General features: G+C 31.0%; 3 protein-coding genes across 3 annotated transcripts; all 3 read left to right on the forward strand.

Moving 5' to 3' along the window:
• Positions 1–572: 572 nt before the first annotated feature.
• Positions 573–9,447, forward strand: LOC132759624 (hemicentin-1-like; the record flags this gene model as incomplete). Its single annotated transcript, XM_060751433.1, has 11 exons — positions 573–703; positions 905–1,130; positions 2,589–2,888; positions 3,376–3,660; positions 3,978–4,250; positions 4,776–5,060; positions 5,559–5,897; positions 6,633–6,929; positions 7,312–7,464; positions 7,620–7,656; positions 8,241–9,447. Coding segments are annotated over 11 exons (2,483 nt in total), but the record flags the coding sequence as incomplete, so codon positions are not given.
• A 2,924-nt stretch (positions 9,448–12,371) lies between these two features.
• On the forward strand, positions 12,372–13,667 carry LOC132759622 (uncharacterized). The gene is made up of 2 exons (XM_060751432.1): positions 12,372–12,559; positions 13,326–13,667. The coding sequence occupies exons 1-2, from the start codon at positions 12,487–12,489 to the stop codon at positions 13,655–13,657; spliced, it is 405 nt and encodes a 134-aa protein (XP_060607415.1). The 5' UTR covers positions 12,372–12,486; the 3' UTR covers positions 13,658–13,667.
• A 624-nt stretch (positions 13,668–14,291) lies between these two features.
• On the forward strand, positions 14,292–22,808 carry LOC132759620 (kin of IRRE-like protein 1). The gene is made up of 11 exons (XM_060751430.1): positions 14,292–14,319; positions 14,488–14,618; positions 14,818–15,043; positions 16,110–16,403; positions 17,960–18,247; positions 18,835–19,137; positions 19,853–20,137; positions 20,441–20,713; positions 21,819–21,980; positions 22,195–22,222; positions 22,607–22,808. The coding sequence occupies exons 1-7, from the start codon at positions 14,292–14,294 to the stop codon at positions 20,026–20,028; spliced, it is 1,446 nt and encodes a 481-aa protein (XP_060607413.1). The 3' UTR covers positions 20,029–20,137; positions 20,441–20,713; positions 21,819–21,980; positions 22,195–22,222; positions 22,607–22,808.
• The last annotated feature ends 458 nt before the right edge of the window (positions 22,809–23,266 follow it).

Here is a 23,266-nt window from a genome sequence, read left to right on the forward strand (position 1 = left end):
GATCCATGCTGTTCGCTATCAGTTTCTCTATTTGTTATAGAGTTTGTAAGCGAACAGCATGGATCCTGTTCAGACTGCACGGATGTGCAGGCTGGTCTGGATCCATGCTGGTCGCAAAACCATTATGTTGGTTTTGTCGTGACGCGGCTCATTTTATTTCCGTGTCTTTCAATTTTTTATATATGCATTTATGAGATATCTGGGGTGACTCATAAGCTATAATAATGAAGTATGCACTTCAACAGCAGTTAATGTAATATGATAAATATGATAAAAACATACCATGCTTGTGTCAGATAAAATTTGCTTATTGATAGTCGTTGCCCAGATGAGCATTAAACCGCATGCGGTGCTCTCGTTGCTCAAACAATAGATAAAGAAACAGCTAAAACATATTGCATGGGAAAAGAGTTTGCGTGGCTTTCACCACCTAATTCTCCCACCACAGGGTGTTTATTTTGCTTTCCTAAATATTTTACATGACAGGCTATTAGCTTTACATAATTACCGAGGCATAATTTACTATGTGAGTGATATCATAATTAATGTATGTTTTGTCTATTCCATTCAAGCTATCACACCATCACTACAATATGATAATCCACCAAGCCAGAACCAAGACCTCGTTCAAAATGCAGTGACTTATAAATGTAGCACACGATGCGCATATCCTTCACCCAAATTCGCATGGTATTATAATAAGGTAATATATATTTAAGATACAATATTAATTACATTGTTTCTAAAACTATTTAAATTAATGTTATGTTTTTACTTGTTTCAAAGACGAAGATTATTGAATTCCGTTTAAGTTTGTGGCATTTATAAACAAATGAGTACAAAGTAACGTCAAAAAGTGAGATAGATGTATATATATTCAATAAGTGTTATGTTGCATTTACAGACAAGTGAATCTCGCCAAGAATGGTCAACAACAGCACCTGTAACCGAGAAAAATGGTAGTTGTACTGATTCTGAGAAAATATATACATCTACATTAACTCTATCAAGATATACAGTGTTTACTGACAATACAGATACCAGTGTGAAGTTTCAGTGTGGTGCCATATCAAAAACTGGGACAGAAGATCAACTTTTTACACAAACGTCTGCTAATGTTAGATTTGCAGGTACTTTTCTAACGAACTTTCCTAACAATTGAAAAAAATAAACTGTAACATTCAGTAAAATTGTCTTTTTACACGACCAACACTTAATGGTTAGATGGCGGTTTTTATAACGAAGAAATACAAATTTTAAATTAAAAGAATGTATTGTATATAAATTTAAACGTGTCTGTCTTTTGAGTAATTTGTATCAACGTTTTTGGGACCATTGTTCCTTATAGGTTTATGATGGTACAAATAAAAAATACATATTTACTCCACATAATTCTTCTATTTTTTCATTTGATATATTTCGCTGTAGTGTATCATTAAGTATGTTTCCTGTGATTTTCGCTATAATGTTCGAATTAATTTTCTGAAAGCTTCAAAGAAAAACATAGCATAGTTTGTGTTGCAAAAAATCTTAGATTCAATAATTCATACTTACCTTTTAGTTCGTTCTCAAACGAAGTTGATTTTGCAAACGAAGAATGTTTCGTTAGGAAAAATATTAAACTCAGATTGTTGTCTTTTTTTCTAATTCGTCAAAAAAGAAAAATAAACCTAACCAAAGCATAACCACAAATGTTTAAATTGTTTTCTTTTTTTCGGATAATATGGCCAAATCTGAACCGATTACATAGGTTTTGAATGTCTCATAAAAGTTATGAAAATGCAAAGTAATATATGTATGTTGAACAAGATGCTTTTCATTTTTATTTAGCCAAATCCATTGTCTGTGTCAAATTTGTAATAAGTGTTGTTGTTGTCCTTTTGGATAAAGAAACAATCACGTCTGTAATCGATTTGCTCACAATGTTAGATGACTTTTTCATTTATTTACTGGAAGACGTGTCACTCAAAACAACATCCACAAATATTGTCTTACAACAGCTAGAATTAATTCAGATGGAGTGAAATCGTTTCTCGATGTTTAACTTAATTTGATTTCTTTTGCGTTTTATTAATATATATTTCTACATTAACTCTGTAATAATTTAATTTTACTTTTTATAAGCTTCAAACTGTAAGAAATGCTTTATAAATTCTTATACCGCAACAATCTTTCTTTTAACATAGGACTTTACTAAAATTATGTTCTAGCTTCATACCATAGCCAAACATTGATTTTGATTAAATGAATAATAATATAAATATCTTTTTATAACGTTTTATTATTGAGTCTAATGGTTATTTGTCTAATACCTCTAATTAAGAAATAGTAATAAGTCACTTGCGGGGAAATTGATAATAATTGTCACTCAGGAAAACCCACTTCGGTGGAATAAAAACTGTAAAAAAACAACAAACAAACATGCAACCTTACGGGACACTCGATATTATATATTATATTATATATATTATTATTATTCTTCTATAAAGCTTACATTTAAAAGTATAGAATAGAATTTCTAGTAGGTTTGCTTGATGGGACATACTCGTTTATATTCTTTTTAAAAGATGGTGTTGTTAATTTTTCAGTATTAGCTACCTCTCCTACAATCACAGATCTGACAACAGAGAAGTTAGAAGGAGATCAAATAAAATATCAATGCACTTCCTCTCAAACACGACCTGTTGCTATAGTAACATGGAAGTTAGACACTCTAGCAATGACTGATGTACAGAATACAGAACATAGTCATGAGAATGATCTTAAATCTGTTACAAGTATAGTAACATTTACAGCAAATAGAACTGATAACAACAAAACAATATACTGTGAAACTGCAATACCTGGTCAAAATTTAGTGAAGGTTCAAGAAAAGATAACTGTGTATTGTAAGTAGAATGAAAAAAAATACTAGTTTATCTTTTTTACTTTTGTGTGTGTAAAATAAAAACAAAATGATATGTCCAGTTGTGTTATTATTTGTACACAAAATCATCATTCAGAGCATCATTGCTGTTGTAGAAAATAATATAAAAATAATACTGCTTTGTAGTTTTAAAGATATTCAGAATTTACAGACAATAGACTTATGGTTTTGTTGATACTATCTTTTAAATTTAAAAGATATCTTTTCCATGAATGCTTAGGTTCTGAATACTGCAGCGGAAACTGAAATTAATGACGGATACGGTACATGTTCAGTGTTTAAGACAGAGTTTGGAGATAATATGGAATAACTAATAAACAATTGAATTTTTACTAAAAGTTTGCTGAATCGCTGTTTTGTTATTTTTGTGTTTGTTTGACTTTGATAAAAAGTATAATTACAATTTTTATTTATTATTTTACCATTAATTATTATTATTTTATTCATAGGGCCACCAGTGTCACCTGTTATACCAACACGCAGTTTTCCATTTCTAGAAGGTCAGACAGGAAAGAGTATATATTGTTCCTCGTCTGATTATGGAAATCCTACAGCTACAGCAACATGGACCACACAATATGGAACACCTGATAGTGCTGATACAAGAAAACTAAGGTTACCTAAACTAACACATCAAGTTGATAGAAGTCCAGTAAACTGTCAGCTAAAGAATTTATTTACACAAAGGAAAGGTCTTCAGATTCAGTCCAAACAAGTGCTATTACAAGTTGAATGTAAGAAAAATAAATATAATTGGTATTAAAAGCACGGAAACGATCACTCAAATATACTTAAACCCGAATTCAAGAATGTTACAATGTCAATCCGGCAGTTTACTTAAAGCTTGATACCTACGTAGACTCTCCGTAAAGGTTCCGGTTGTTAGCAAAGACGCGTTGAAGTCTTTGTCTCTTACGATGCTTTAAAACCCATGTATTTAGATCTATGTTGTTGTAAGAAGTACTGAAATAAATAGAAAAGAAATGAAACTATTTTCGGATGAATTAAAATAATGCCCTCAAGAATGAATATATTTTCACAAATTTTACAGATTCTCCAAGAGTACAGGTTTTGGCCTATGGGAAACAACTAACTACCATAACGATAAATGAAGGTAAAACGCTGTCTGTTACATGTAATGCCACTGGAAATCCAACACCAGCAGTAATTTGGGTGGGACAACAGTCTAGTAGTCCTACTTTGTCATTTGATGATATAGATAGAGCAGACCATGGTAACTACACTTGTAGGGCTACAGCAACATCATCTCATTATCCCAGTCATAACTTTGGTACAGAAGAAATATTGGCTATCGTTGTTAACTGTAAGTTGTTATGCATATATTTATGCTGACGATCCATTTTTGTCTTTTTTAAATTTAGTAATTCTGGATTCATCTTTAGCGAACGTTTTTTAACCTTCAGGTTTATTGAGAATAATATAGGTTTGGTCAAAGTTTTACTTTTTTCCCCAATTATATCTTTACTTTGATACAAAATCGTATGTTTAGAAGTAAAAATCATAATTTTAATCGAAGAGCACTGAACCAACGCGCAATATCTACTTTATGAGATTTGAATTTCAATCTTAAAGTTTATAGTTACGTTGCAAGCCATAATCAATTTTTTAAGTCAGGACAAACTTCAGTACTCATTGTAGATATTGTGACTTTAAAGCTTTGCTGGTTTTCAGTACTTTTGTATGAGGCAAATTTTGCATATGACTTCTTTAAAAGAATTATCAAGGAACTTCTGTCGTGTGAAATTATTAAGACTAACAATAAATTAAGAATATGCTGTTGGTTTGACAGTCTTTGTGTACGATGATAGGTTTCAATATTTTATTACAGATGCACCAGATGTCACTGTCAGTAGCTCAACTCCTACTGAAAACCACCCATTCACAATTAAATGTAAACTCGAAGGGCGACCTGCAGAATATCATTTTACCTCGTTTATACAAAAATGGGGATCCGTTCGTATTCCTAACACACATATAACAAACAGTGATGTTATAAAAATAGAAAATGTACAACTTCAAGACAGTGGTACATATGTATGTAAAGCTAACAACGGTATTCGAGATAGGAACCAGCAGCTTGATCAAAGTGGGAACAATACTGTAGATATTAAGGGTAAGTTGTCATATTTCATTATAGATTCCCCGCTTATTTCTCATTTAAAAAGATAAAAACTGATAGATTATTACTGTGAATAATTCATAGAACAATATAATGTATCAAATTTTATAAATAATGTTGAATTTCTGATTCTGTTATTGATAAATTTCATTTGTTACATCGATTATTTCATTGTTTAGTAGTATTATCGATTAGTTGTCATTGTCTATCATATCATTTGCTCCACTTATTTAAATTGATATTTATTATAAATTTGTTATTAATAGATCTCAATGGAAACTTATATTATTCTATTGGTAACATAGTTATTACCGATTGTATTCTGATAAAAATACACATATTTTCTGATTTTTTTTATCAAGATTTAAATTACAGAAAATCTAAAAACAAGTATTTATATTGATACTGTGGATAGAGATAATAATTAAACATACATCCATACGAGAAAATATATTACTAACAAGTCATATAAATGACATACATGTATTACAGTATCACCTAAAGTACTTCTACAGACAACTGAGAGAAAATTTGTCGGGCAGGTTGGACTATCAACTAATATAACAGTTCCATTTTACTGTAATCCTCGTCCTCAAACTGTACGGTTCTTTCAAAATGGATCTGTTATAATAAACTCTAGCAAACATACAGTTACGCTCCAGAAAGGACATGTAAAAGATATATTTTATGGACAGGAAGTTGAGCTAGATGGGTATTTTGCTCAGCTTGAAATAAAAAATGTCGAAGAATCGGATTTTGTTAACTACACCTTGGTCATTGATAACGGGATTGGATCTTACAAATCATGGATGATTGACCACATCTATGAAAGTAAGAATATCTAAATTTGATTATCGTGCGAGTTTAAAGAGTCTTTAAATTGATCGTTACATTAAACAGCTTCAGTTCAGGGCTGTTCTTTTGTTAAAAGCTAATGTTGTGTTAAACCAGTATTTTTATTTTCATTTACAAATGCAGCTGAATAATCTGTTTCATGATAATAGTCCAAACTAAATTGAATATTTTCATTTGGCATGTTAGTCGCTAAAGATAAGGCATGATTATTTTTTTTATCTTTATAGACTAAAAAAGTAATTTATTACATACATTAGACATGTAGGTTTTTTGAATAAGATAAATAATTTATCTGAACTTCAATTTTATTAATCTGTACATATATTAGAACGTAACTGCACGGTGAACAATTATATGACAAATGAGATACCGTGTGGCAGCCATAAAAGTTGCCTCGAACTCCAGCGTTCTTATATTTTTCTGGTCCTTCGGGATCATTGATTTCAACACTTTTTTAAGTGTTCAAAATTGGGTACCGCTCAAGCCGGTGCTAGAGGCAAACAAACAGAGTCTGCAATTTTCATGTAAATTTGTTGTGGTAATTGCTTCCGAGGGATCACCCTTCTTCCAGATTTTTATAAATCAATATGACTCTCCTCCAAGTCAATTAATAACTTCATATATGTCTTACAAATGTTATAACATAAGTGTTAAAGTGTTGTTTTCTTTAGAATATTACACTATTAATTAATGTTTATCATATGATTTCAGATAAACCAGATGTACCTAGAAATTTTATTCTTGCAAAACAATTGAGTACAGAAAGTTCATTTACCGTGACATGGAATCCTGGCAATGACAATGGCCACAAACAGACTTTTACATTAAAGTATAAAAAGGTATCAGATGATGAATGGGATAATGTGTCAGTATCTGATACAGGGGAATATGAAATGACCTACATTGCTACCGGATTATCAAGCGGGACATACTACGAGATTGTGTTGTATGCTTCTAATATGCTGGGAAACTCGGAAGAATCTGAAATTATACTTGCCAAAACAAAAGGTCAGGTAGTATTATCGAGTAGAGACAAAATTCTGTTCTTGCCATGTCTTAATGTAATTATGTATCTGTCCGACCATCTGTTGTTCCTTTTTATTCCCCCATTCACTGGGATGGGGGAAAAGACTTGCATTTGTCCGTCCGTCCCTTTGTCACACAGTGCGTCCGCAGATTGACAATACAGTAGAATGCGAGGACTCCGTGTCCCATAGACGCAATTCATTTTATAATGTATTGATATTGTTTATGTATATTACCTAGAGAGCTTACACGAGAAACATAAAAAAACTTTCAAAGGGTTTGTAACTTAAAACTAAAAATGAAAATATAAACGAACGCTGAAATGAATCGCTTTGATTTTCTAACTTCTTTTCCTTAACCTTAGGAAAAGCAAAGATACAAGATTGCAACAACGGCGCCTGTAATAATGACATAAAAGCAGTGATTGTAGGCATTGTTCTTGGAATAATCATCGTGGTAGTCGTGGCATATGCTGGTTATGTTACAATATTACTGAAACGAAAAGGTGAAAACACAGGTGAGTTCTTTTCTTATTTTTTTTAACGATTACTTTTCAGCTATGTTTGGTAAAAGTAGTTTTATTAAAATGTACATTTTGCCTTTTAGTTAGTCGAAAATGTGTAGTATATTTTATGTTAAATATAATTTTCATTCTGAACATTTTTGTTTTAGCGGGAAATAACTCTGGACACCCCACTAAGCTGACTAAGTAAGTCATTATTTCATCAATTTCATTATTTATGTTTCTTTGTTTGTGTTTCCACTACATATCACCATTTTATAATTGTTGAAGAAATAAGTTTTGTATATTTCCTAAGTGAATGGCACAAACGCTACATAATTGCTGAATGGTTAAACCATAATAAACATAAGAGTATATTATTTTGTTCTGTAATATTTTTCCAGTTAACATGCAATACCCACGTGTGTTTAAACAAGACTTTCAAAACTACATCATTTTACTGTTATAACAATTTACAAGATAAAGTTTTATTTTTAAAATCAAGTTATTTTGTCAGATATATGTTAACTTTTTTATGATTAAATTGATAGTTTTGAAATAGTAAGAGTATTTAAAATATAGTTCATATATCAAGCTCAAATGTAAGAGTATAGTTTTAAATTACATTGTTTTATTTTTTAATTAAATTTCATTGAAATTCAACCAAAATATTCTGCTAATTACATACAAAGGAATGAAAACTGTATTTGACATTTGAAACAAACTTGAGTTTGAAGACGTTATGTATGCATATATAAATAAGTTGATATATTATTGTATTTTTACTACAGAAACAATGTGCCTTTATCTTCAAATATGGTGTTCTCAACAAATGATGGTGACGACCAACAGGGAACAGACCCAGATGAACCCGGAGAGTCTCAATATACGTCACTGAAGACAGAACTTAAAGACGATAGACAAACATATGACGTATTAGGAGTGTAGTATTAAATAATTGAAGACGACGTTCAGCTGAAAGACATTTTACTTATGATATTTAACTTAAAATTTTCAATACTTGTGAACGTAAAACAAAACTGAGAAAAAATGAACAAGAAGAACGAAAGCAGCACCGATCTTAATTTGAGCAAATGTTAGCTCTTAAGTTTAAATATGAACATTGATCTTAATATATATTCATAATTGATGCATTGATAAACCATGTACATCATCGAAAATATTTTGCAACTTTTTTGTGACAGTTATAACCACAAATGTGCAATCATTTGCGAAAGATCAACAGTTTACAGATAATTCATAACAGATAATGATTTGGAAGGAAATGTTTTTCGGGAAACATGTCATGTCTTTTTTGTGACAGTTACAAAGTTCCTGGAGTTTTCCTTAAGGTATTGTACTGGAGAAGATAAGTTAAGTAATTGATTTATGAAATAAACTGTTAACACAAAGGGTAATAAATGTTTGTGTTTTGAGTCAAATATACATTTCTGTAAATTGTCACAGATAAACGGCCGAAATATAGAGTGTCTGCAAGACCTATAGAGGACATTGCAATGCAATATATTTTATAAAAAAACAACTACTTTACAATGTCAAGATATCTCAAGAGAGTGTCTTTAACTATCCCGTTATCATTTATCATATCCATAATATGACTTGTTGGACAAAAGCAGTTACATCAAATTTACATAAGAGGCTTCAATTTTGTTCTGTCTAGAAAAACATTATTTTTCTTGGATAAAAATATCATTAATATCATTTTTGAAGTTTGTAACCATCATGACCATGATCGACAACACACCTTATCTGTAAGAATGGAATATTGGATATTGAGATTTTCAGTGTTCCAAAAAAAAAGTTTTTTTTAAAACAACGCAAACTCGTTTGACCACTGTGTAATGTACGTTTTCCTCTGTTCCCTTTTAAATAAGCCAAACTTATGACTGCAATATTTAGGTTTGTTGTTTTAATATCATTTACCAATCAAGTTTTTTTTCAATTTCTGAATTTTAATATAGTAAATATGTAATTATTTATTTTAGTTTGACTTGATATATCATTGTTTTATTTAAGTGGTACATATGCATTGACATTTATGTATGTATGCTTTTAAAGGGCGGGAAAATACAGACATCACTTGTATAGGAGCGTTTTTTTCTGGGACAATATTATATCAAATATAGATTACATGTATAAATAACATCACATAGCAGGCGCAGTGGTCTCGTGGTGACGTTTAATACAAATTTAGAGATTGTGAGCTTATTTTCCCCTCTTCTCAACTCCAAAAACAATATGTCAACAGTCTTCTGGAGTAGCACGTATAAGTTTCATGTGATGACTATACACAATTCTGCAAAACTGAATGCTTTCCATCAAACTGGAATAAGGATTGAATAGCTCTTTTCACAAGGGTGTTTCAAAAGGCTTATTAGACGCCGCTTGCAAGCGGCGTCTAGTAGATATGCATTTGTACATTCAGCAATGGGGAAAATTCTAGACTTGATTTTTGTGTATTTTTTTTTGTTTTATCAAAATAACACTGTTTTTAAATTTTCTAATAAAATAGTTTTTCTGATGTACAACATGTCACAGAGCTTTAAGGGATCAGAATAAACGTTTAATTGAAGTGATAGTGCCATGTTTGAATATCATATTCTTTTTATCATTATCTAATTTTATTTACATAATAAATAACGTGCAAATGAGCCAGTCTATAGTCGATCGTTCTAAAACTTTACCGTTGAGATATAGGTGACAACTGAGGCAGTGTCACTTACTTCATTTGTTTCGCCTCTGTTGAAGTTCGGCTACGCCTTAAATTGTCATAATAAATTTGATATTATACTCCATATGCTAGCATTTAGTCTTCGTTGACGGAGCAGAAGGGAATCAGGACAACTTTGATCAAAATCACTTGTCGAATCATTAAATTACAAGTTACAAAGCCTAAACCAAGCCCACTATTAGAGAGGCGGTTCTCACGCAACCGTTAAGAAAGTACAACAAACCGGTAGTGCTACGGCCTGTAAGGGGAGATCACTGCAGAACAGTTTGTCCTTAAAATATTTGAACATTATGAAATTCGTACCAATATTCAAATGGGTATATTCTCGGCACATATTGTTTTGAATTTATTTTAAGTATACCAATCATTTCAATTTTATTTGTTATCCAATTTATTTTGATTCGACCAGGCGTTTCAGTCTTTGTCGCAACAGACAAACATTTAAGCATTTCAAACCTGGCATTATTTTGTGAATTTCTGCATTAGGTTCTACTTTGTCTACTTTTTTTAAAATTGATTTGTGCTTTGGATATTCAACTGCAATAGAGAATGATTTTCAATGCTGATTGACTGTTCACACCATTTGGGGGCGTCTTTGATGTGCCGCATCAACATTTAACTTGTTGTTTTTGATTAATCAATTGAATACAGCAAACAAATCTTCAAATTAATTCATTTCAACCTCTCAAAATTTTCTCACCACTTAACTGCATTTCTAAATATATTGCTTAAAAGCGCCATTGTTGTCTGCCCTTGATACAAGTTTAGACACTTATACACGGCACTTAAGAGTTAATTTCTGTTTTTAAAGATGGAGTTTAATCAGGAAAATAAGTAGGATGACTCAAGACATTATTTTTTGCCCATTAAAGCTACTATCCCACACATTGTAGTTTTTTTTTTAAAAATAAAATGTCATCAAAATTAAATTTTACCAAATACTCGCAAATTTATATGGAATTAGATGATTAGTACATTTCTTGTTCGACGCATAAAACATCTTAGTAAAGTATTTGCAGTTATAAATATATATAAAATTATGTCTATGAAAAGAAACAAAAATGAAGAACATATCTTGGTTATCCAGTTTAAAAGTGAAATTTATATAGTAAGTTATACCTCTACAAGCTGTCCTACTGTACCTAATAAGGGTGGGTGTTTATATCTGTGTCAAGTGAAAAATAACAACTGCAGGAGAGTCACTTTAACATCTAAAACTGGCGCTTATGACATGGAGCACTGTCATAAAGCAGATACAGCAATATTTGGACATTTCGTCAAACGCAACTTTTTATGTTGGTCATCAATGCTTATGTACATCTTCCATGCAACAAAGTTTACTTGTTTTGAAGATACACGTATTTGTAAAACTGGCAAAAAAATGAAATAAAATTGAATATAGAACTTTCTAAGCACTTTTGTGTTGTTCTACTAATCGTTGACTAAAATAATAATATGCTCACCGGAGGCTCGTATTATATAATCTTATTCAACTGGTTGAATAAATTTAATAACGACACTCATTCTATATCCTAAACCTGTATATATTCCACACGTAAACGATAAATGGTATGATTTGCAATTGATTTAGAAACATTTGTGATAGAAATTTATAATGTTACAATATAAAATTATACATTTTAAATGTAAAAGTTATTATAAACAGAACAAACGGTTGTATTATCATAATCGAATAAGTAATACAGTTAGTATAGTATTGACAATAAAAGACAAATGAGCCGAGTCACGACAAAACCAACATAATGGGTTTGCGACCAGCATGGATCCAGACAAGCTTGCGCATCCGCGCAGTCTGATTCAGAATCCATGCTGTTCGCTTACCAACTATATAACAAGAAGAGAAACCGAAAGCGAACAGCATGGATCCTGATCAGACTGCGCGGATGCGCAGGCTGGTCTGGATCCATGCTGGTCGCAAACGCACCATGTTGGTTTTGTCGTGACACGGCTCAAATTTTCAAAAGTGGAAGAGATCCTAAACATGGAACGGTTCTTTCTATAAACCTTAAATATCTGTTTCGTTTTAAGTTTTGATATAATATTGATAAAGATTTTTTTAAAAATAGATTTGTAACTTTTTATTAAGAGTCGGTTAAACCACTTTTAATTTCATTTTTATCTACTTATCCGCTGTTGCATTATAAAGTATAAGTAGAGGAAACGTCTATTTGCATTCATCTTTTATCTTCCTTGATAGTTACAAATAAATAAAGTATTAAATAAAGAAGAAGGTGTTCAAAGGAGTTAAGTAAAAAAGAATAAATATGGATATGGATATATTTAAACTTACATTCAAGGCTATTCTGCTATTTGGACCGATAACAATAGTTTTCTCTAGTAAGACTTATTTTCCTCATAATTTGACTTCTCTATTTAGTAATGAATACTTTCTTACAACTAAAATTGAATATTTCATTCGGTCTTTCATTGAACAGAAATAATCTCTAATCTACTCGTGCAGATAATGAACTTTATTACAATAATGCAAATAGATTTAATAAATGCAAATGTCCCAGTATTGAAATCACATTCATTTTGGCGTAAGACCGCTAAATGTTTGGAATACATAATAACAGATGTTTAAAAATCATAATGGAACCAACTTTAATTTGACTTTATTTCTCATAGTGGCAATGATGTGTTACACATTCAAATTATATAACTAAAATAGTATATCTGTAACTACAATTTTATATATTGTAACCTAACTAGCAACACAAAATCTTGTTGTAAAATTTATTTATTCATTTTAAAATGAATTTATATTATTTTATATGTATTACTTGTTGTTTATTTATTAATGATGATTATGTAGGTAAATATTATGTTTTCATTTTTATTAAATACAACTACATGCTTTTCTGGGACTAAAGAACTGACAAACTTTGTGATAACGAACAACATTAGTGTCTTCAGGGATTTGTTAAACTAGTAAGAACCTATCGTATGGCTGAAATTTATCTTTGTTGTCGTCTTTCATTTGATTATCATACAGAATATAAGTTGTTAAAACAAACAAATACACAAGTATACTCGTATGATTTGAGATTTGCAAACAATCCCTTTCAATAAAACATGTTATAATATCTTTATCTATACGAAGGTACTGTGCAGCAAATTGATATCAAAGACAACAAGATACCCGTAAAAGGAGGAGATATACAGATAGTATGTGAGGTGTCGCAGTTTAACGACATTGTTAGGGTCTATAAGACAGATTCCACACCTCCTTCAGACCGTATTACTTCTTCATTTATAACAACTTGTCATTCATCAAAGTGTTATGGAAGTATACCAAGACATACATTCAGAACTAGTAGCAGTGGTGTCACTATTACAGTCACCAATCTCAATAGATCGGAAGACCAGAAATATTGGACATGCGCCTTTTATAACCAGAGGAAATACATGCATCTTACTGTATACAGTATGTAATATATATACATCTATTAAGGAAAATACGTGATTAGAATTTTGTAAAAGGTACTTCTATTTCAAATAGGTTTCTATGCTTATTTACAGATGATGAAAAGAAACATTTGTTCATTCATTGATTAGAAGAACATGATAAATAAGTTAATAACATATTCTTAATTGACTTGTCATTGATGCCCGCACTATTAAGTGTTGAGAATTGAGTACCGCTCAAGCCGGTGCTTGGGCGCGTGACGGATGTTGCACGTATTCATTATCCCTCATGTACAGACTCAATCAAACCGAGTCTGTAATTTTCTTGTAATTTTGTTGTGATTAATGCTTCCGAGGGATCACTTTGTTTGCAGATTTTTTTTACATATAATTATGCTAAATGTATTTCGAAATGTGTAGGTATGATTATTATATAATCACGAAAAATCTTAAATACTGTTTGCATCCATTAAATATTGTAGTAATGCGTGCATGAAAAATGATAGTGATTGATTGAATTGATATTCAGTTTGTTGAGTTATTTGAATTTCCCGGTTCCCACTAGAAGGGATGCAAGGACATAAGTCGTTGTCCAGTTGTTTACTGCAATGGTTTACACCAACTATAGCCAAGAATGCAGCATAACGGGAGAAGGATTAACATGGCTTTCATCATTTTACTCTTCAAACGTAGGACAGTTATTTGGATTGTACAATTGTCTCCAATATTTCACGGGGGAGGGGGTAGCAGGTTAACATAAGACGAGGCATAATTTACTGTATAATATCATGCAATATGAGACCAAGCAAAACTTACTATATGATATTCTTAACTATTATTTACTCATTACATTCCAGCTATCACACCATCAATCTGGTATGATGATCCACCTAGCCAGGACCAAGACCTCGTTCAAAATTCAGTGACATTTAAATGTAACACAGGATACGCCTATCCTTCACCCAACTTCACATGGTATTATAGTAAGGTAATATATAATGTTTAGATACAATATAAATTACATGGCTTCCTAAACTATTCCAATCAAAGTGATGTCTTTACTTGGTTCAAAGGAGAAAATTATTGTACTCCCTTTCAGTTTGTGGCATTTATGTACAAATAAGTGTCCAGTAACACAAAACAGTGAGATAGAAGTATACTTTCAGTGAGTGATATTGTATTTACAGACAGGTGAATCACGTCAAATATGGCCCACAACAGCATTTGTAACAGGGAAAAATGGAGATTGTACTGATTCTGAGAAAATATATACATCTACATTAACTCTGTCAAGATTCACAGCGTTTACTGATAATACAGATACCACTGTGAAGTTCCAGTGTGGTGCCATATCAGTTACTGGGAGAGAAGATCATTTTTTTACACCTGCGTCTGTTAATGTTAGATTTGCAGGTACTTTTCTGACACTCTTTTGCTAACAATTGAATGAATTAATTTGTAACATTCAGTAAAATTGCCTTTTTACATGAACAACACTTAATGGTCAGATGGCGGTTTTTATAACGAAGAAATACAAATTTTAAATTAAAAGAATGTATTGTATATAAATTTAAACGTGTCTGTCTTTTGAGTAATTTGTATCAACGTTTTTGGGACCATTGTTCCTTATAGGTTTATGATGGTACAAATAAAAAATACATATTTACTCCACATAATTCTTCTAATTTTTCATTTGATATATTTCGCTGTAGTGTATCATTTAGTATGTTTCCTGTGATTTTCGCTATAATGTTCGAATTAATTTTCTGAAAGCTTGAAAGAAAAACGTTGCATCGTTTGTGTTGCAAAAAAAATCTTAGATTCAATAATTCATACTTACCTTTTAGTTCGTTCTCAAACGAAGATGATTTTGCAAACGAAGAATGTTTCGTTGGGAAAAATATTAAACTCAGATTGTTGTCTTTTCTTCTAATTTGTCAAAAAAGAAAAATAAACCTAACCAAAGCATAACCACAAATGTTTAAATTGTTTTCTCTTTTGGGATAATATGGCCAAATCTGAACCGATTACATAGGTTTTGAATGTCTCATAAAAGTTATGAAAATGCAAAGTAATATATGTATGTTGAACAAGATGCTTTCATTTTTATTTAGCCAAATCCATTGTCTATGTCAAATTTGTATTAAGTGTTGTTGTTGTCCTTTTGGATAAAGAGACAATCCTGTTTGTTATCGATTTGCTCACAACGTTAAATACATTTTTCATTTATTAACTGGCAGACATGTCACTCTAAACAACATCCACACATAATGTCTTATCGCAGCTAAACTTGATTCAGATGGAGTGAAAACGTTTTTCGATGTTTAACTCAATTTCATTACTATTTCATTTTATTGATAACATAACCTTATTACATTTATACACTAACTCTGTAAAATTCTAATTTTACTTTTATTCTACAAAGCATACACATAGATGAAATACGAAGTGATTATAAATATGTTACGTTTTGCTTCAGTACGAGTTTTAACAGTGACATTAAAAGATGGAAATTCAGTTCCATCAAATTCATTAGAAGTTACCAATGGGGAACCTCATACATTGACATGTACATCAAGTGTCAGCAGACCAACGGCAACTATCATCTGGTATTTTGGAGGTCAGGAACAGAAAAGAGAAACAACCAATACTTCTAGCTTTACATTCACGCCAGAATATACGGATAATCAGAATCAAGTTTACTGTAAAGCATTCAACATACAATCTGAAAGCCAAGCTGTGTCTTCAAACATAGTGTCACTTTATGTGAAAGGTATTTCTAATACTAAAAATTTCTTTTCATCCCAATTTAAAAGAATGATAAATATACACTAAACAATGAGTAACTATCAACACTTTTTTATTTTTATTTTTGCGTAAAGTTCATTATACTTTAGAAACAAATTTGTTGTAAGGTTTGCAATGTACACTATGAAAATCAAACTGTTTTTGTATAGCTGAGCTTAAACAAAATATTTATATTTGCGCTACTCAATTGAATTACCAAATGGCAAATCAGTAAAGTGCTGACAGGAAAAACACCTATACTGGCATGCGAGCAGTTCCCGTACAAAAATCACAGTTACTTAATCATTATTTTTTATTACGCTCACTCACCAATATTTGAATGTTACACATCAATATTCGGCTCGTCACACAAATCATGGAAATTCCATCATGTTCTAAACATAGAATAACCCTTACTTATGAGGCCTCATATGGGGTACCGAAATTATCCATTATTTTGTATGAAGAGAAGTAGTTCCCGTACATAAAATCTAACCCATTATAATTATACAATTTTATTATATCGGACCTATTTTTCATTTACAATTGTTGAACAGACCATTATCTAAGAGATAAATAGATGTAATTCAGGAAATAGAGCGTAGACTAAACGCGGGTATCTATTACCCGGTACCGTTACCCCAACGCATTCATATGCAGTAACATGCTTGTATGCATGATATTTTACGCATCAAAGCCATAAAATTATTATTTATAGTAATATTGGTCAACATTCTGATAATTAAACAATTTTTCATCTCATTGCCTACTTATTTGTAAACAGGTGGTATTAGTGGAAAACCCTTTAACAAGCCTCACGTGTAAGTATTTTTGCGCATGCGCGCAAGGACGGAATCCCCCAGAGAAAACAAGGTCACGTTTTGACAACGCACAGGTGAAAGTGAGTTAAAATGAGACTTTATATACGTACTGCCGAACTGACAATTAGATTTTGTCTCGTTTATGTATCTGCTTGATTTGAAATGAATTTTTGAAGAAGGCAAGTAAAAATCAAGAGTTTAAATGAAAAATACGGGTACTGCTTCTGTACGGGAACTGCTCGCATGCCAGTATATCTGTAATCTCCATGATAACTTGTAATTTTTTTTAAAAGTTCTGGCTTCTTACTGTAGAACAAATTTAAGTTTCATGCAGAACAATAAAAATCTATGTGGTCGTGCCTTGATATTTATTAAAAAGTACTAGAGACTTCCTGAACTTTTTGAAGGAGAAGAAAAGGTGACTGTACTATAGGAAGATATGGAATAACGAACCCCTGACTCAAATTCTTCATCATTTGTACATGAATAAGTTTACTTGGGTAAATTATACTAACTTATGTTTTAAATAAAAATAATTTTTAGTTGTAATTGCATAGATACTGATATTTTTTGTAATACTCCTTTTTTCGACAAAAATTGCATTACACAGAACGAGAAAGAATTTATATGTGTTTTGATTACACTCACCTTGATAATACTGTTTAAATAGAAAAATAATCTTGTTGGACCTAACTATAATGAAATATTTTACACATTTCAGTAAAGGTAGCTAATGTAACACTTAAGGATGGCAACACAATATCATCAGGAACGCAAGAAGTAACAAATGGAGTATCTAAAACATTGACATGTACAGCAAGTGAAAGCAGACCTACAGCCACTATAATCTGGTATATAGGAGACGATGAAAAGAAAAGAGAGAATGTTACACTGTCTACATTAACGTTTACCCCAGTTATCTCCGACCATAAAAAACAAGTTTATTGTAAAACTTCACAGTCAGGAAATCAAGATGTGTTTTCAAACAGAATCACTCTTTCTGTAAAAGGTTATAATTTTCTTTACTTACTTGTATTGCTGATGTGTCTCAATTTAAGTTTCAAACTTTAAGAAATGCTTTATAAATTCTTTTTCTGCGAACAATGTTTGTTTTTACATATCAAGGATTTTACTAAAATAATGCTCTCTTCATATCGCAGCCAAATATTGCCTATTATCAACAATAATAAAAAATGTGCATGAACTTCAAAATAATAATGTTTGTATATGTATATTTATATCTTTTATAACATATTATTATTGCTCCTAATGGTCATAAGTCTAACACCGCTGATATAGAAATAGTAAGTGGCGACTTGCAGGAGAAATTGATAATTAATGTTAGCTACTCAGGAAAGCCCACTAGAGTCAATCAACCGCCATGATATGACAAGACAATTGTGTTAAAATTGGCAGAGAAAAAAACAATAGAAAAATAAATAGCGATGAAAGCTAATGGAACAAAAGATATTATAACGCTCCACAATTATATATTTTACCTTTAAAAGTATAGAAAAGAATTTCTAGTAGGTTAACTGGATGGGACATACAAGTTTTTACTCTTTTTTACAGACAGTATAATTGTTAATTTTCCAGTATTATCTACCACTCCTACAATCACAGATCTAACAACAGAAAAGTTAGAAGGAGATCAAATAAAATATCAGTGTACTTCCTCTCAAACACGACCTGTTGCTATAGTAACATGGAAGCTGGGTATTCAAACACTGACTGATGTAAAGAATACAACAAATAGTCATGAGAATGATTTTAAATCTGTTACAAGTATTGTAACATTTACAGCAAACAGAACTGATAACAACAAAACAGTTTACTGTGAAACTACAATACCTGGTCAAATTAATTTAGTGAAGGCTCAAGAAAAGATAACGGTGTATTGTAAGTAGAATGAAAGAAAATAAATATATCAGTTTTACTTTTGGTTTGCGTAAAATAAAAAAATGATATGTCTGGTTAAGTTATTATTTGAAAATAATATATATATATATACAAAATCATCATTCATTGAAATGATAACATTTTTGCTGTTGTAGAAAATAATACAAAAAGAAATTGTCTTTTAAGATACTGCTTTTGTGGTCTAAAGATATTAAGAATTTTTAGACGATATACTTGTGATTTTGTGGATACTATTTTATTTTAGATTTAAATAGATATCTTTTCCATGAATGCTTCGGTTTTAAATACTGCAGCGGAAACACAATTAATGACGGATAAGGGACATGTCGAGTGTTTACGACATAATTTGGAGTTGATATGGAAAAACTAATAAACCATTTTATTATATACTTATAAATGATATCTTGAGAAATATTGATGAAATAAAATGCGTATTTTTATTTTCCGTATTTTCACTGTAAAAATTTATTTTTCACTGATATTTTTGGTATCTGGTGTCTTGCCGGACTACTTTCTTCTATATTCAGCTAATAAACAAAATTTAAAAGGGAATTATTCCTTATTGATAAGGTTAAAAAGGAAAAAAGTATATAATAAACCGAAAATTCAAGTTTTTTTCTATAAATACAAGATTTATTTTCATCTTATGAAAATTATCATATTTTATTATTAATTATTATTGTTTTATTCATAGGGCCACCATCGTCACCTGTTATATCAACAAGCAGTTTTCCATTTCTAGAAGGTCATACAGGAAAGAGTATTTATTGTTTCTCATCTGGTTATGGTAATCCTACAGCTACAGCAACGTGGGCCACACAATATGGAACACCTGATAGTGCTGATACAAGAAAACTAAAGTTACCTTAACTAACGTTTCAAGTTGATAGAAGTCCAGTAAAATGTCAGTTGAAGAATTCATTTACGCAGAAGAAAGGTCTTCAGATCAAGTCCAAACAAGTGCTTTTACAAGTTGAATGTAAGAAAAATGAATATATTTGGCATTAAAAGCACGGAAACGATCACTCTAATATACTTAAACACGAATTCAGAATGTTTCAATGTCAATCCTGCAATTGACTTAAAGCTTGATCCTTACGCAGACTCTCCTTGTTAGCAAAGACGCGTTGAAGTCATTGTCTTTTACGATGCTTTAAAACCCATGTATTTAGATCCAGGTTGTTTAAAGAAGAACTGAAATAAATAGAAAAGAAACTAAGCTATTGCCGGATGAAATAAAACAATGTCCTCAGGTATGAATATATTTACACAAATTTTACAGATTCTCCAAACGTACAAATTATGGCAAATGGGAAACAAGTAACTACCATAACGACAAATGAAGGTGAAACGCTGTCTGTTACATGTAATGCCACCGGAAATCCAACACCAGCAGTAAGTTGGATGGGACAACAGTCTAGTGGCACTACTTTGTCATTTGATGATATAGATAGAACAGACCATGGTAACTACACATGTAGGGCTACAGCAACATCAACTCATTATCCCAGTCATAATTTTGGTACAGAAGAAACATTGGCTGTCGTTGTTAACTGTAAGTTGCTATAAATATACTAAAGATGACTATTCATTATTTGTTTCGGGTATTGTTATTGATATAAAGTGTTACACCTTGCAAATAGAATAAAAGCTACAATGCAAAATAAATTTTATTTAACCCTTTAATTTCTAAATCCGTAGGTGGTCAATTTTTCCACCAGTATCATATTATACCAGCCAGTATGACTTTGCACTTTGACAAGTCTCTATACCTTTAAAAGCTTAATTCCTGTTTTTGATATCAAAATCTCTTAAACTTTAAATGGATTGTTTCAAATTGAAAGCTGGTCAAATCCATTACTCTAAATAAATAAATTTAGCAGAAAAAGAGCTAAGTCAAAAGTTTTGTCAATTAAATAGACCTGTATTCACCTTTTGCAAACTTAATTACTTTAGTGTTTAATAAACTGATGAAGCTCATTGACAGCTTAACATTGTTTTCCTGTTACATTATGCTCACTCTTTCGTTGCCCAGTTAAGTTGAATCAGAAATGTATTTAAAAAATTGACTTTTTTAATGGTGATTGACAAATAACTGATACTTATGTTTAGGATATGATATGAAAAATATCTAAAATAAAAACAGATGGCTCAGCATTTTCATTAAATATACTTGTACATGGTATTTCACAAATTGTGTTTCTCCTGTTCTTCTTTACAAGTCTCTAAAATACAGTAACCACTCATAGTCAGTATTTTAGGTATTTTAGGTATTCTACTTCTTGATTTATTTTCCACAAAACGATATTTTCTTTTCAAAATACGAGGGTGGGTCAATAAGTAATGCAATAAAGTATATTTACTTTTTTTTCTGTAAATGTCATTTGTAGTATTTATGGCAACAATGAAGAATGTTATGCATCTGTTTTGTTTCGATGGATATATTATTAAAAGGAAACCAGTTTGCAAGTGTAAACAAAAAGATTTGGACCTACAAAAATGTTCGTCGACCATATATTGCCGTTTTGAAGATGAATAAAATTAACTTTTCCTGCACCGAATCGTTCTAACATTTCCAATACGTTGATAACTAATCATAAAAGAATTAAAATTGCTGATGCCGAAATGAATATTCTTAATTGCATTTCTTAAATTTATAGGTAAGGCAACGGGATATACTTGTAACAACTGTCCTAATACATGTTCATGTAGTAATATTCAGGCAGTGATTGTAGGAATAGTACTTGGAATAATCAACGTGGTAGTCGTGGCATATGCTGGTTATGTTACAATATTACTGAAACGAAAAAATGGAAACACAGGTGGGGTTCTTTTGTTCTTAATTTACAATGAAAAACATTTTTTGATGAATATTTCATTTGTTTTTAAAAGTTTAGTTGTTTTTCTAAACTAAACTATTGTACAGTTTTCTCTTTAGAAAGAAGAAATAATTATGTTCTACGTTTGTTTGTTTTTTCATTGTCAAACATAGATGGATTTTCTGTTTTAACTAATTCTTATCATTTTGATTTTTAGCAGAAAATACATTTGTCCAGCCGGCTAAGTAAGTTATCATGTTTCTTTAAAGTTCTATATATATATATATATATATTAAACAATGAATGTCAGTTAGATTGGTGCTATTTGGAGTAATAGAAATCGCAATTTCCTATGCGTTATAACGTCGTTTTTGGTTTTCATTTTAATCATATTGTTTCCAAAAGTTTATGATATAAATGTTTAACATAATTAAGAGTAGCTTATATACATTGATCAGATAAAAATACAGCAATGCAAAATGTGATTTAAAGAAATCAACCATAAAACAACATTGAACTATTATAACTAATATTTATACTTGTATAAGGATGAAAATTTGATTTGATATATAGCATAAACGAGTATGCAAATATAAATAAATTGATGTATGGTTGTATCTGTACTACAGACTCGCTGTGCCTTTATATACAAATATGGTGTTCTCAACAAATGATGGTGAGGGCACACAACAGGGAACAGATCCAGATGAATCCGGAGAGTCTCAATATACGTCACTGAAGACCGAACTAAAAGACGATAGACAAACATATGACCAATTGAAAGTGTAGCAATTAAATGAGAGAAAAATTAAAGAAAAAATAAAATCATGATTTCGGCTAACATACATTCCAAGAAAAACCTAAAATTCAATTTTAAATAAAGGTGTACACATCGACTTCAGAAAATAGTAAATTGAAAGTCAATTTTCTATAGAATGAGACAACTAAACGATTACAGATTTAACAATTGTCGTGCAATCTATTTCCAATGCAATGTTATGTGTATATAAACCACATAAATTCTTAGAAACCATTGAGCAATCTTTTTGTGTAGAGTTTGATAAAGTAACAACATAATAAAAAAGATATTATTTTCACTGTTTTTTGCTGAGTGGTTAATAATGTTGAAATCAAACCACTTGCACCTCACCGCTATGATCCGATTCTTTCATATAAGAAAGAAATCCAGCTAGTTTACGGAACATCGGTAGTTCTGCTCAGGGCCCTGTTCATGTCTATAATAATCCACGGAGAGGCGCCTGCGCTTTTCCTAAACCAGTAACGCTGGG

The sequence above is a fragment of the Ruditapes philippinarum genome, unplaced genomic scaffold, assembly GCF_026571515.1.
Source record: "Ruditapes philippinarum isolate M1 unplaced genomic scaffold, ASM2657151v2 ctg6489_1_1_1_1, whole genome shotgun sequence".
NCBI classification, from domain to species: Eukaryota; Metazoa; Mollusca; class Bivalvia; order Venerida; family Veneridae; genus Ruditapes; species Ruditapes philippinarum.